Consider the following 13662-nt stretch of genomic DNA (forward strand, 5'->3'; position numbering starts at 1 on the left):
AGCAAGGCATGAGGAACCAGAGAGAGATGCAATCCCTCCAAGAACAATGGACAACTGGCAAGGACTCATGGATCCTGCACACCTAAATACCTAATAGAGCTGCAATCAGCAGAAACACCTGCCCAGGATTACAACCCCAAGACAACTGCACTACCACCAACAACCACCGGAGGGAGCCCAAGAGCAGAATTCACAACACCCACGTCCATCTGTGACTGCGGAAGCGAACGGGGCGAGACTTGAGCTGAGGACATATCTCGTCGTTCATGGGATTGTTTTGGGATCCCTTGGACTCGTGTGGACTATTGCTTTGTTAGCTGGCACAAGGATTATCGGGAGGTGCCCCGAACCTGTTCCGTTGGACTAATTGTTGACTCTGTAGACCTACCTGCATGTGTTGTTCCAGCGTTCTTGATAATAAATCTGTTGAATCATCCCTTGGCCTGTTGTCCCTTCTTGCTCTGCCATACACCCCGTCACAGATACAAACACACACTCACATATAGCGTAGATACAGACACACCAACTCATGTATAATGTAGATACATACACACTTCCATATAGCGCAGATACAGACACATACTCACTCACATATAGTGTACATACAGACACACTCACTCATGTATAGTGTAGATACCGACACACACACTCAGTGTAGATACAGATACACACTCACTCATGTATAGTGTAGATACAGACATAATCACTCATGTACAGTGTACATACAGACATACTCACTCATGTACAGTGTAGATAGATACAGACACACACTAACTCTTGTATAGTGTAGATACAGACACACACTCAGTGTAGATACACACTCACATATAGTATACATACAGACACACTCACTCATGAATAGTGTACATACAGATGCACACTCACATCTAGTGTACATGCAAACACACTCACTCATGTATATGTGGCACCCCAGGAGTTCAGGTACCACAGTGGTATTGCCTTCCTCTCGCGCTTTTAGGCAAGGGTGATGCCATGCCTGGAAACGAGGAGGATCCCTTTGACAGGTAACCTGTACATGCAACATTTTCTTACTCCAGGCCATAAGGGGGAGCTCTAAACCCGGTTTCACACCAGAAGCCCTAGGGACCCAGCTTCACCTGTGGGAAGCCATACCATCCCTGCTGCCATAACACCACCCCAGATGGCCCCCTTAAGCAGTATCAGTCACCCCTGACCGAGTACTACAAGTGGCGTCACGAACATTTCCTATTTTTACAAACTTTATTCAAATCCATTTAAAGACCGTCCCTTTTATTTGGCACCCAGGGCCACGGACCGTGTCACTGCCGCCGTGACACATCCCTTTAAGTACTGGACCCGGTACAGAGTACCCACGGCCCTGGCGGGCGTTCCATATAGTGTACATACAGACACACACTCACTGACATGTAGTGTAGATACAGACACACACTCTCACATATAGCGTAGATACAGACACACTCAATGTACATACACACTCATATATACATGTTGTACACAGTCATAATCTCTCATACTGTATGTCTAATGTTTAAAGTCTAATCTACGCTCTATTGTGAATAAAATATGGTTATAAGAAATTTGGAAGTCATTGCCTTCTTTACATTTTACACGGAGTCCCAGTTTGGTATTCGGGTCGTAGTAAGGAAAAAAAAAAATATAAGAGTACAAAAAAAACGCACCCTAAAGAGCTGCACCAATCACATAGCCTTATGGCTGATGAATATACCCTTGAAGGACTAATGGATTCTGATTTATGCCTTGTCACTTCCAGTCCAGTATATATCCGTATGGTACTGGCTCGGAGACTTTCACCACACATTGATTCTCAGTCCATAATAAAACAATGGACTATACACACAGGGTTAACGTCTACTCACCAGTTTGGCATCAGAGCATTTTCCTTCCCTCTGAACATAATCCCCACATTTGTAGCATGATCCCTGGAGGAATAGAAGTCAGTGTAATCCCCTGTAAGGCAAACACCAAACCTGTGTTACCGCTGCTCTTCAGTCATTTCTGTCTCTGGGGTAGAACAGTGAAGAAGTAGTAAACTGCAGACAAATCAGTTCCCTGAAACTGTAAGCTGAATTATTTAACCAAGTGAATATTCCTGATAAATATGGTTACTAGGTAAAAGGAATAATGGCAGAAAATAAGAATATTTTATCCTGTCTGTAGAGGGGTGGCACTGGACGTGTGCGGGGCTTGCCCCCATATATGTGGTCGCCATTCCTGTGCTACTTGATGATGGTTCTCCTGGTGATCTGTCAGGACAAGGATTTGTTGGCCGGGTGGTCTTTCACCTCGATGCTCTGTGCTTGTCAGTGGACATTGCACTGCAGCATCTATAGGTGGGCCTGGGGTGTGCCCAAACTTTAAAGCTTGGCTCTTCTCCTCAGTGTGTGCTCGCAGGGAGACCTGTTGTAAGGCTCCACAGAGATCTGGGACTAGTGGACCACCAAGGCGTAGAGTGAAGCCTGAGGGAGTGTAGACGAGTTATCACCATGTGAGGTCCCAAAGAGTGAAATGGGACCTGGAAGCCCAAAGAGGTGTCATCATAGATACAAGGCCCTGATTCGTCATTTGCATTTTTTTTTTAAGTCACCCTTCTTTTTTTTGTCTTATTGTATTCGTTTATATTCTTTGTGCCAAATTCTTCAATATGACGCATGTGGTTTTACGAATTTTTGTGCAAAAATCAGAAGTGCTCTTTTATATGACTTTGTAGCGGGAAAAGTCGATTGTTCTGCTAAAATGTCACAAAGTTTGCACACAGAGTACTCCAGGGTGGAACTTGAGTACATTTAGTGCCAAAATTTTGCGACTCTAAAAACTGAAACCCAAAATCCTGCTCTCAATGATGAACATGAAAAAGAACAAAACCAGAGAACACATAAATATCTTTGTAAAAAAGGCGCAAATTAAAAACAGTCAGAAAACACCAAAAACTAGACAAAAAAAAAAAAGCACAAATGTAATAAAATCAGGTCCAGAGAGTTGTAGATGCGGGTGAGATACAAATGCATATGTGCTGAGTGTTCCCGGAGCATTGCAGGTCTTCTATGAACTGCATCTCAAACAGACTATATGTATGAATAATGATGTAGATGGTGATCCTAAGAAGATCTCAATGATCACAATGAATATGACATGCATCGCAAGGCACATGTCCTGGGAAGCAACTATAGTGCGTGCAAGGGTTGCGGTAGCAGTGGGCCCTGGAACTTGGGGGTCCCAAAGATCTTTATGGCCCATACAATACTATTAAAGAACTATGAGAGTTGGTTTTTTTTTTATTGCAATAAGCTTCGTTACACCAATGGACATGCTGTCAATCAGAAAGTAGAGCAGCCTCAAAGTTTTATATATCTCAGCTTAGAAGATACATACCAATATTTGCTGGCAGATGAAGCTTTGCCAATGACTGCGGAACAAATGCTCTGCAAAAAAGTGCACAGAGATTAGTTTGGCGATTCCGCACACATAGGGATGCATTGATCAGCTTACTTCCCGCATGGGGCTATGCCCACCATGCACAAAGTAATTTGTTTCGGAGTTGGTTCAACTCCTTCCTCGGGTATAATGATATGAAGGAGGAAATCTACTTGAGGAAGGAATTGAACCAAGTCCAAAATACATTGCATTTATCAAAAGTGCAGCAAGCAGCCTAGTAAGTGATACATCCCTGGAATCAGGATCTCTGCCCATACATCATGCTGATCTCAGGTGGGGTAGCAAAATCCTTGCGACACATTCCTTTTAAGACACTGATTTACACCTATTGTATTATGAAAGTAGATATCTGACACATTGTGAAAATTTAGAAAAAACTCTGAAAGCTGATGGGAACAAAAACCTTTGCAATCCAGATGCCAGTAAACATTTTGCTGAGTTTATGTGGGGCTGGTGCTGGAAATTTGAGAAGTCATATATGTCTCTGGAGATGGAGAAAAAGTCATCATGTTGGTCCGGTGCATGATGAAAAAGACGGGAAAAAGTGGACGACCCCAATCAGAAAGGACGTCAGCTGTAATCACAATCTACAACTGTACTGTCATCTCTAAAAAAATGTTCTGGTTTTGGATTTCTTCACTCACCGGCTGCAGGTTTTTGATGGTGTATATAACTGTCCTTTACTCAACCTTCTCGGGTTCAGAGTCTCCACCGCTGCCCCCAATGTCTGTGATTGTCCCCATCTCTGTCCTGTAGATGACGCTGCAGCCAATAACGGAGCTCTGTGGCTCTATTATAGCTGATGGAGCCGCTGAACTCACTGCACTGATTGTCTGCAGTGCTGTTGATGTGATGTCAACGCTGCAGACAATAACAGACATTGGGAGCAGCGGTGGAAACAGGGTGATTAAATCACAATATGTTTTATAAAACAAACTGGAGCTAGGGAACTGGGGTTTTCTGAAACTGGAAAACAGCTTTATTATGTTCTGCAGGACTGGTATCTACCACTATATGGTCACCATATGGCAGTCTTGGTCTTTGTATAGTGACTTGGTTTTCTGCTGCTGAGGTTCATCTTTACCCACAATGATTAGGATGCGCCACCGTAATTCTAAGGCTACGTGCACACGTTGCGGAAAGTCCTGCGGATTTTTCCGGACTGATTTTGGTAAATCCGCAGGTAAACCGCACTGCAGATTACCTGCGGAATTACCGCGATTTGTTTGCAGATTCCACCTGCGGTTTTACATCTGTGGATTCCTATTATGGAGCAGGTGTAAACCGCTGTGGAATCCACACAAAGAATGGACATGCTGCGGAATAAACAATGCAGCGTTAGCGCACTTTTGTTTGTGCACTGCGGATTTTGTTTTCCATAGGTTTACATGGTATTGTAAACTCATGGAAAACCGCTGCGGATCCGCAGCAAAATCCGCAACGTGTGCACATACCCTTAACATGGTTAACTTAGGAGCTCTCTTAGATGTGTGATTAAAAAAAAAAAACTACTACTTTGCATACAAAAACAAAACTAGTCTCATACAGCTGAATCTTTACATAATAAAAAAAAAAATGAAAGAAATGCGACTATGAAAAAAAAAAAGGAAAAAAGCGTCACAAAAGCCAAAATGAGCCACTTTCTGAAAGAGATAAACTGTTTTAAATAATAATAATTAATAATATTGAATGAAAAGTCCTTGACGATGTGAAATTTACTGCAATATGTAGTATAACACTATATAGAGAGCTGGTGGAGAGACACTCCTGTTTCTGTATACCGAGCCTGCAGGTTTCACTTTGGGACATACTGAGCGGTGATCTATGGTTGAACAAAGGACATGCAGTAAATAAATGGCCTAAATCTTCTAAGGGCTTGATCCCACATGGTATTTTTGACACGTTTTTCAGCATTTTTTCCTTGCAGAATTGAACCATCAAAACATTTTTTTTCCATAAGTGAAACCGCACGCAAAAATGAGCAAATTTTCTCATTCTGTCAATTTGGGTTTTGGTGCAGACAAGACCAGTACAAACATGCTTCGTGTGAATATACCCTTAAAATGTGTTCACACTGAGTTTTGGAGCAAAAACTCCACATTTTTGAGAAGTTTTGAGATTTGGAGTAGGATTTTGGACAGATTCCGCTCCAAAAACTCAGCAAAAAGACTCGGTGTGAACACAACCTTAGTCTAAGTTCTGACAATAAGTATTTTCCACTGCGTATGTGGCGCATTTTGGAAATCCACAACATGTCAATTTTTCTGATGATAAGTATGCCTTTTATTTGTGGATTTTCCCCAAAGATTGGAATGAGATGAGGAAAATCTGGAGGTATAAAAAAAAAAAATGTCTGCAGCGGAATGACAGGAAAAAAAAAACATATGTAATCCTCACACGATGATTGTATAAATAAAAAAAATTTTAAAACGGAAAAATACTATGAAGTATCAAAAACAAAATGACATACTAAAAAGACACCGCAGCCAGAAAAAAACGCCTGTAAAAAACACACACTGAAAAGCGCAATGAAAAAAATGCAACTTTAGCTAATTGGTTGGGGGAAATGTCAAAAACGCCGCATAGTCTTAGGGTATGTTCATACTTTTTTTTTTAAAGGAGCATTTTGAAGAAGATGTAAAATCCACATCAAAAACAGCAGCTTCAAATACTCACTGAATGGGAATTTTGGAGCCGTTTACACTTCAAAAATGATCATAAAATGTTCACATGGAGCATTGTAGAGGCAAAAAAATCCATCATCAAGTTTTTCAAAGGAAATTCACTTCAGAAAACGCGGCGCTATTTTGTTTTGCTATTTTTTTTTTGCCTAAAGCAGTTTTTGGAGCATTGACAGTATTTTGACTCGTCAGGGTCAAGTTTGGGAAGGATTCCTCAGGGAATTTACCCCATAGAAGTAGTGACATGTCATTTTTTTTTAATTTACTGTGGCAAGATTTTCAAAAGAAGGAGGAAAGAAACGCACTCAGAAAACCTGTCGTATGAGCAGCAAAGTGCTCCATTTCAAAAGACTGTGAACTTACCTTTAGGACTCGTGCATATGGTCCAGCTGTCATTTGTATGGTGGTACCCAGGGTCCTGAGGGCTTTGTACAGAGGAACGGCAGGTACAATGTGCCATTCTAGGTTATCGAGAGGTAGGGGGCATAGCTTTACAGAGAAAGGCTTGATTATAAAGCACTTGAAAAAGCCATAAATATTTTCTGCCAGATTTCATATGAAAAAAACCTCTAGACTTACAGTTGTGCTCAAAAGTTTACATACCCTGGCAGAATCCTTGCTTTCTTGGCCTTTTTTCAGAGAATATGAGTTATAGTTATAACACCAAAACTTTTTCTCCACTCATGGTTAGTGGTTGGGTGAAGCCATTTATTGTCAAACTACTGTGTTTTCTCTTTTTAAATCATAATGACAACCCAAAACATCCAAATGGCCCTGATCAAAAGTTTACAAATCCCATTTTTTAATATCGTGTATTGCCCCCTCTAACATCAATGACAGCTTGAAGTCTTTTGTGGTAGTTGTGGATGAGGTTCTTTATTTTATCAGATGGTATAACTGCCCGCTTTTCTTGGCAAAAAGCCTCCAGTTCCTGTAAATTCCTGGGCTGTCTAGCATGAACTGCACGCTTGAGATCTCCCCAGAGTGGCTCAATGATATTGAGGTCAGGAGACTGAGATGGCCACTCCAGAACCTTCAGTTTGTTCTGCTGCAGCCAATGACAGGTCGACTTGGCCTTGTGTTTTGGATCATTGTCATGTTGGAACGTCCAAGTAAGTCCCATGCGCAGCTTCCCGGTTGATGATTGCAAATTTGCCTCCAGTATTTGCAGATAACGAGCTGCATTCATCTTTCCTTCAACTGTGACCAAGTTTCCTGTGCCTTTGTAGCTCACACATCCCAAAACATCAGCGATCCACCTCCATTCTTTACAGTAGGAATGGTGTTCCTTTCATCATAGGCCTTGTTGACCTCTCTCCAAATGTAACGTTTATGGTTGTGGCCAAAAAGTTACATTTTGGTCTCATCACTTAAAATTACCTTGCTCCAGAAGTTTTGAGGCTTGTCTCTGTGCTGTTTTGCGTATTGTAGGTGAGATACTTTGTGGCATTTGCAAAGTAATGGCTTTCTTCTAGCAACTCGAACGTGCAGTCCATTTTTCTTCAAGTGCCTCCTTATTGTGCATCTTGAAACAGCCACACCGCTAGTTTTCAGAGTCCAGTATTTCAGCTGATGTTATTTGTGAGTTTTTCTTTGCATCCCGAACAATTTTCCTGGCAGTTGTGGGCGATATTTTTGTTGGTCTACCTGACTGTGGTTTTGTTTTTACAGAGCCTCTGATTTTCCATTTGTTAATCACAGTTTGACCGCTGCTGACTGGCATTATCAATTCCTTGGATATCTTTTTGTAGCTCTTTCCTCTTATACAGTTCAACTACCTTTTCCCATAGATCCGTTGACAATTCATTTGCTTTCTCCATGATTCACAATCAAGAAATGTCAGTGGCTGGATGAAAGATGCAAGAGTCTGTCTGGATCCCAGAAACTCACTCAGCTTTTATGCACACACTGATTACAAGCAAACAGGTCACAGGTGAGGATGTTACCTTTAGTAGCCATTCAAACCCATTTGTGTCAACTTCTGTGCATGTTATCAGGCCGAAATCACCAGGGTATGTAAACTTTTGATCAGGGTCATTTGGATTTTTGGGTTGTAATTATGATTTAAAAAGAGAAAACACAGTAGTTTAACAATAAATGGCTTCACTCAACCACCAATCATGAGTGGAGAAAAAGTTTTGGTGTTCTAACTCATTCTCTGAAAAAAGGCCAAGAAAGCAAAAATTCTGCCGGGGTATGTAAACATTTGAGTACATGTGTATATGGGGGCATATTATGGCTCTATATAGCTTCTAAAGGGTCATTATACACATGTGTGCATGAAGCCTTACAGTTATTTGGGAACCATGGGGCACCAGACAGTTAAATTAACAAAACTCTGTCACATCGGTAAAGCAATTTACAATGGCAGATTAAAACTATGACTGCTAGAAGCCATATTGGCAGCAGCCCGGCTGAGAGATGGAAGGCAGAGCTGTCACAGATATAATTGAGGTAAGTGACCCTGAACATTGGGTAAACCGCGCTCTCGGTGATTGATAGAAGAGTCATACGGATGCAGAGCACAAGCACACAGAATAGGCACGGCTCCACTCACCTGGCACGCAGCTCCTTGCTGTCTCTGAGTGTCGGCTCCGTTGCTGATAGAAGCTGGTGAATGGTTTGTCGGGCCTCTCTCCATGCATTGCGCCCAAGGGCCATGAAACTATTGAGGGTTGCCTACGATAAGACATCGGACATTTAGGATATATTATATTAATACTGCTGCTGTGTTCATATCACTTAGAATTACTAATCCCCAATTACCCATCTTATAGAATTATTACCAAGAATAGGATATATAAGCCCATTTCAATATGAATCAAAATAAACTAAAATCTTGAGGCTACCCAAGATATAATTATTATTATTATTATTTATATAAACACAATTATTACCACCAAGTGAACAATAAACGGTATGTACCCCACATTTATATCAAATTTTAATTCAATCTTTATTAAATCAATAAACAGACATATACAACAACAGAAAATCCCATAAAAAACAGAACAGGGCAGTGTGGTTACAAATTGATAGGCCACATAAATAATCTATACATTACACAGTAATAATATGATCAATCATAACACATGATTATAAGGTAGAAGCCAAATTTATAAACCGTCCTCCATACAATGCAGTAAAAAACACGATTCGTGGCATATGAATGGTGCCTCTGTGGTAGATACTGTTCATTGTACTTGTGATACTTTTCTTATAAGCAGGTGACCACTTACCTGTTAAGTCCTGGCCATGATTTCACACAATGTCCTGTATAGCCAAATTATTATCACATCTGCCGGTTACGATTAATGGTACATTGTAGGCCTGCATTAGTGACCATAATATCATCAGAGGGACAGTTTTCTCTGTTTTAGCAGCAAGAAATAAGATTTAGCTATGCGGTAGCCGTTTACTGTACTGCAGCTATCTATTGTACTATAGCCGTGTACTGTACTGTAGCCATGTACTGTAGCATAGCCATGTACTGTATCCATCTATTGTACTGTAGTCATGCATTATACTGTAGTCATGCATTGTAGCCAAGTAATATAGCTTAGCCATGTACTGTAGCCTAGCCAAGTACTGTAGCATACCTATGCATTTTAGTGTAGCCATGTACTGTAGTCATCTATTGTACAATAGCCATGTACTGTACTATAGACATTTATGGTACTGTAGCTATGTACTGTATTATAGCCATGTACTATAGTGTAGCCATGTACTGTGGCCTTGGCCTAGTTACTACAATATGTGTTTCCACACCATGTATTTGTGCTTCCCCATTCTCTCATAGCATCAAGAGACAAATCAATTTACACATATTTGTACTGAAATCAACATTCAAGTCTAGATCCTGAGAAATAATATCTATGGTAATATTTGCATCACTATAAAAATGGATGACTAGATAGTTAACATATAATGTATCAGATGGATAGCAAATTATATAAAGTATACAAACAATACGGCCGGGGTCATAATTGCGAGTTCAATGCGAGATACTCGCGCATCAAGTCCCGGCACTGCGGCCGGCACCCGGGACCGGAGCGTTCAGCAGCATAGAAATACATGCAGCCACACACTTTGGTCCTGAGTGCCGGCGGCAGTGCCGGGACTTGATGTGCGAGTATCTCGCATTGAACTGGCAAGTGTGACCCCGGCCTACTAGAAAGATGGATGGATGGATAGCTTATACATACAATACCTCAAAAAATACATTTTGATGTCCCGACAAGAAAGGGCCATTAAAGAGGTGCTTGATGACACTCAGATCCAGGATTTGGTCCCCAATAGCCACTCCTATCCTATGTCTCGGCTGCCAAGAAAAAGAAAAGGTGTGATTAATTCTCTCTTTAGATTAGTGTCTATTACCTTGACCATTATTTGAAAAAGGTTATTCCCATCTTAATAAATGGGTACTGACAGCTAGAGCTTGTAATTTCCCAATTTCCTGCTTACTAAAATTTTCAGACGTTCATGAAATATTACTTTTCTTTTCAGCTTGTTGCCTTGGAGACCGACCACCACTGCTGAACAGCAGAATATGTGCAGCGCTCAAAGCTCTTTTCTATTGAGCTTGTAGACTGCTTTGAAGCTTTCCAGGATGGCTGGAGCTCGCTGTTACCTACCAGCCAGATTCTACGCTGTGCTCACAATCTAGACAAGAGCTAGTCTGTCTCCTAGGCAATGAGTTAAAAAAAAAAGACGGAAAGGAAAGTGTTAATATCTATAGAACGAAGTAAATGTTTATAAGTAGCAATTGGCAAAAGTGCTATCATAATCCATCTATGAAGATGGGAAGAACCCCTTAAACAATACTAAAATAATTCACAAATATATGAAGCTTTACGGGAGACTTTCTGCGAGATTTGTTGTGGAACGGACACCAACCTCACACAATGGACCCCATGGACTTATATGGGGTCTGTCAGCGTTTTATTTAGGGTCTGTTATTTTGATAGTAGGAACACTGCTGTATTCTAAACTATTCCTCCCATCAATTTTGCAAACTGAACCCTTCAAGCAAATGTTAAGAAAGTCCCCTGTGCAAGCTCCATCGCCGATTAATTTCTATGGCGGTGACGGACATAGCCCTGCTGTATAAAAGAATGGAGCAGTGGTCAAACCATTGCTTAAAGATGACCTGTCACCATAAATATGCAATTACTTTTCAAAATCCTACATTCCCCTGTTTCTGGTATTTTTTATTCCTCTCCCTTCCTGAAATATGGCCCTTTCTTTCCTATGTGTAAATCCAGCATTGATAGGCAAGTGGGTGTGGCCGTCTTCTTGATGATCATTCCCAGTTGACTATCAAGACTAGATCTACATACAGGAACAGAGACACGAAGGAACAAAAGGAAAAGAAACGCCAGATCAAGGAGGAGAACATTGTAATTGTCACCAGGCTAAAAAAAGGAAATATTTATGGCCTCTTTACGTCACTTCAGAGACTTGGGGACCCATGGATTGGTGAGGGTCCAAAATATAGTAGTCCTGAAGAGGCGATCAATGTATTTCTTGGAAATAGCCTCTGAATTGCCAGTTTATGACCGGTGTGGATTTTACAGCATTATATCCACTGTGGGAGGCTGGGTCCACACATATCCACGGCTTCAGGTTCACTTCTTTCTAGTCTGATGCAACACAAAGGATCTGACCTGATGGCATCAGATGCTTTTTTTTCATTAGTTTTACCATCAGGCTGTTTCTTCATCAAGCACAATATTACATGATCAGCCACCACAGCGTTGTCTGCACCCCTGGCAAAAAAGCGGACGTGCTGGAAAGGTGGGAAAAATCCAGTTGTAAACAATGGAATCTGTTCCTCCATCAATTTCCATTCCGAGTTTTGTTAAATGCCTGATGGAAATGACAATAATGTGGCGACCATATGTGAATCCAGCCGAAGAGTGAAATGCAAGTCACTGAGTTGCTTTATAGCAAGTTATCCATTTCTCTTGTGGACTGTATCCCACCACTAATCATAATGTAATATACTGTGTGTGTGTGATCAACACACATTAGATTCATTCACGTGTTGCAAATGTGCCATATATTCGGTGTTGTTGACCAGCACATTGCATGTAATCTGCAGATAAATGCCTTCAGATGATATTATAGGTATTAGAGTGCGCTCTAGTGGTCATAAATTGAAAAAGGAACAATTATAAAACAAGCAAATTTCTACGTTGCTTACTGCTAATAAAACATAAAATAAATCGTGATAAGAAAAAGACATTTTCTTTTATTGTGAGGTTGATTTACATAGATTTCTTGTATCAATGAAATATCCAAAACGACAATAAAAAGTTTTTTTTATCTCTTTACAAAACTACTGTAAGTAAAACCTAATTTAAAGAAGCACTCATTACAGGGTCGTCAACTGTTCGAAAATCCCAGGACAGTCCGTAAAAATATGGCACTTTTCAGACCTCTTTGTAAAAAATATTTAAGGCGTCCGTGAGATTTGTAAAGCTAGAAAACTTATACAGATAATTTTGACTGTAATTATCATCATTTTAGAGTTAATGCAGCTTATGTCTCCATATCAGAATTATAGGCTGTAGACTAGGGATGAGCGGGCACTAAAATGCTCTGATGCTCTTTACTCAAAGCGAGCAACTCCTAATAGTCGCATTCTCCTTTCGAGTAACAAGTATAATGGGAGTCAATGGGAAATCTGAACAATTTTTCAGCAAGCCTTAGGCCGGGGTCACACTAGGCGTATGAAAATATGGTCCATCTTTTACGGCCGTAATACACAGTAATTCTCCCAAAACACTGTTCCGTATTCAATGCAAGGATGCGACTTTTACACACAAATTTATCCGTGTGTCATCCGAATGGCATCCGTATGGCTTCCGTACATCGATTTTGTCTCGCAGGCTTGCAAAATGGACATATCATGGATCCATCGGCTCAAATATTCTTAAAAACATATATACAGTCTATATAGCATGGGAAAATATTCTGAAAAGTTCCCACACTCAAGTTCATATGAGTTCATCCAGCAGAGGGCGCATCACCGCGACTCGAGGTAATTACAGTACATTCCCCTGCATTCCATTCATTCACCAAGGTTTACAGCCAGGAGCACAGCTGCATTAGCAGAGCTCTTGGGTGTAAAATGATTCACATTTTTCTGGGGTGGCTGGGGCAGATGTTTTTAGCCGGGGGGGGGGGGGGGGGCGCAATAACCATGGTCCCTCTCTAGGCTATTAATATCTGCCCTCAGTCACTGGCTTTCCCACTCTGGCGGAGAAAATTGCGTGGGAGCCCACGCCAATTTTTTCTGGGATTTAACCCTTTAATTTAATAGCTTGAGCCCCAAAATTTTGCACAAAGACACTTCTTACATTAGTAAAGAGGAATATGTAATAAAAGAAGGGATATGAGATGGTTTGCTGTATGTAAATCATGTCTCATATCCTGTCAGGTTTGTGAAGGAGACAGGAAAAGCCGGCAATTGAATTACCGGCTTTTCTGCTATCTAGCGCTGAATTAAATAAATATATAT

General features: G+C 40.8%; 1 protein-coding gene across 1 annotated transcript in view; it reads right to left on the reverse strand.

The window, feature by feature from the left end:
* FAH (fumarylacetoacetate hydrolase) overlaps positions 1 to 13662 on the reverse strand; it is an 80147-nt gene that overhangs the window by 56088 nt on the left and 10397 nt on the right. Inside the window, exons 2-5 of the mRNA XM_077263153.1 lie at positions 10348 to 10458; positions 8695 to 8816; positions 3394 to 3443; positions 1881 to 1971 (exon numbers count right to left, since the gene is read on the reverse strand). Of these exons, the coding sequence (XP_077119268.1) occupies positions 1881 to 1971; positions 3394 to 3443; positions 8695 to 8816; positions 10348 to 10458 (374 nt within the window). The remainder of the gene's footprint in view (positions 1 to 1880; positions 1972 to 3393; positions 3444 to 8694; positions 8817 to 10347; positions 10459 to 13662) is intronic.

Source organism: Ranitomeya variabilis, chromosome 5 (assembly GCF_051348905.1).
Source record: "Ranitomeya variabilis isolate aRanVar5 chromosome 5, aRanVar5.hap1, whole genome shotgun sequence".
In the NCBI taxonomy this organism is placed as follows: Eukaryota; Metazoa; Chordata; class Amphibia; order Anura; family Dendrobatidae; genus Ranitomeya; species Ranitomeya variabilis.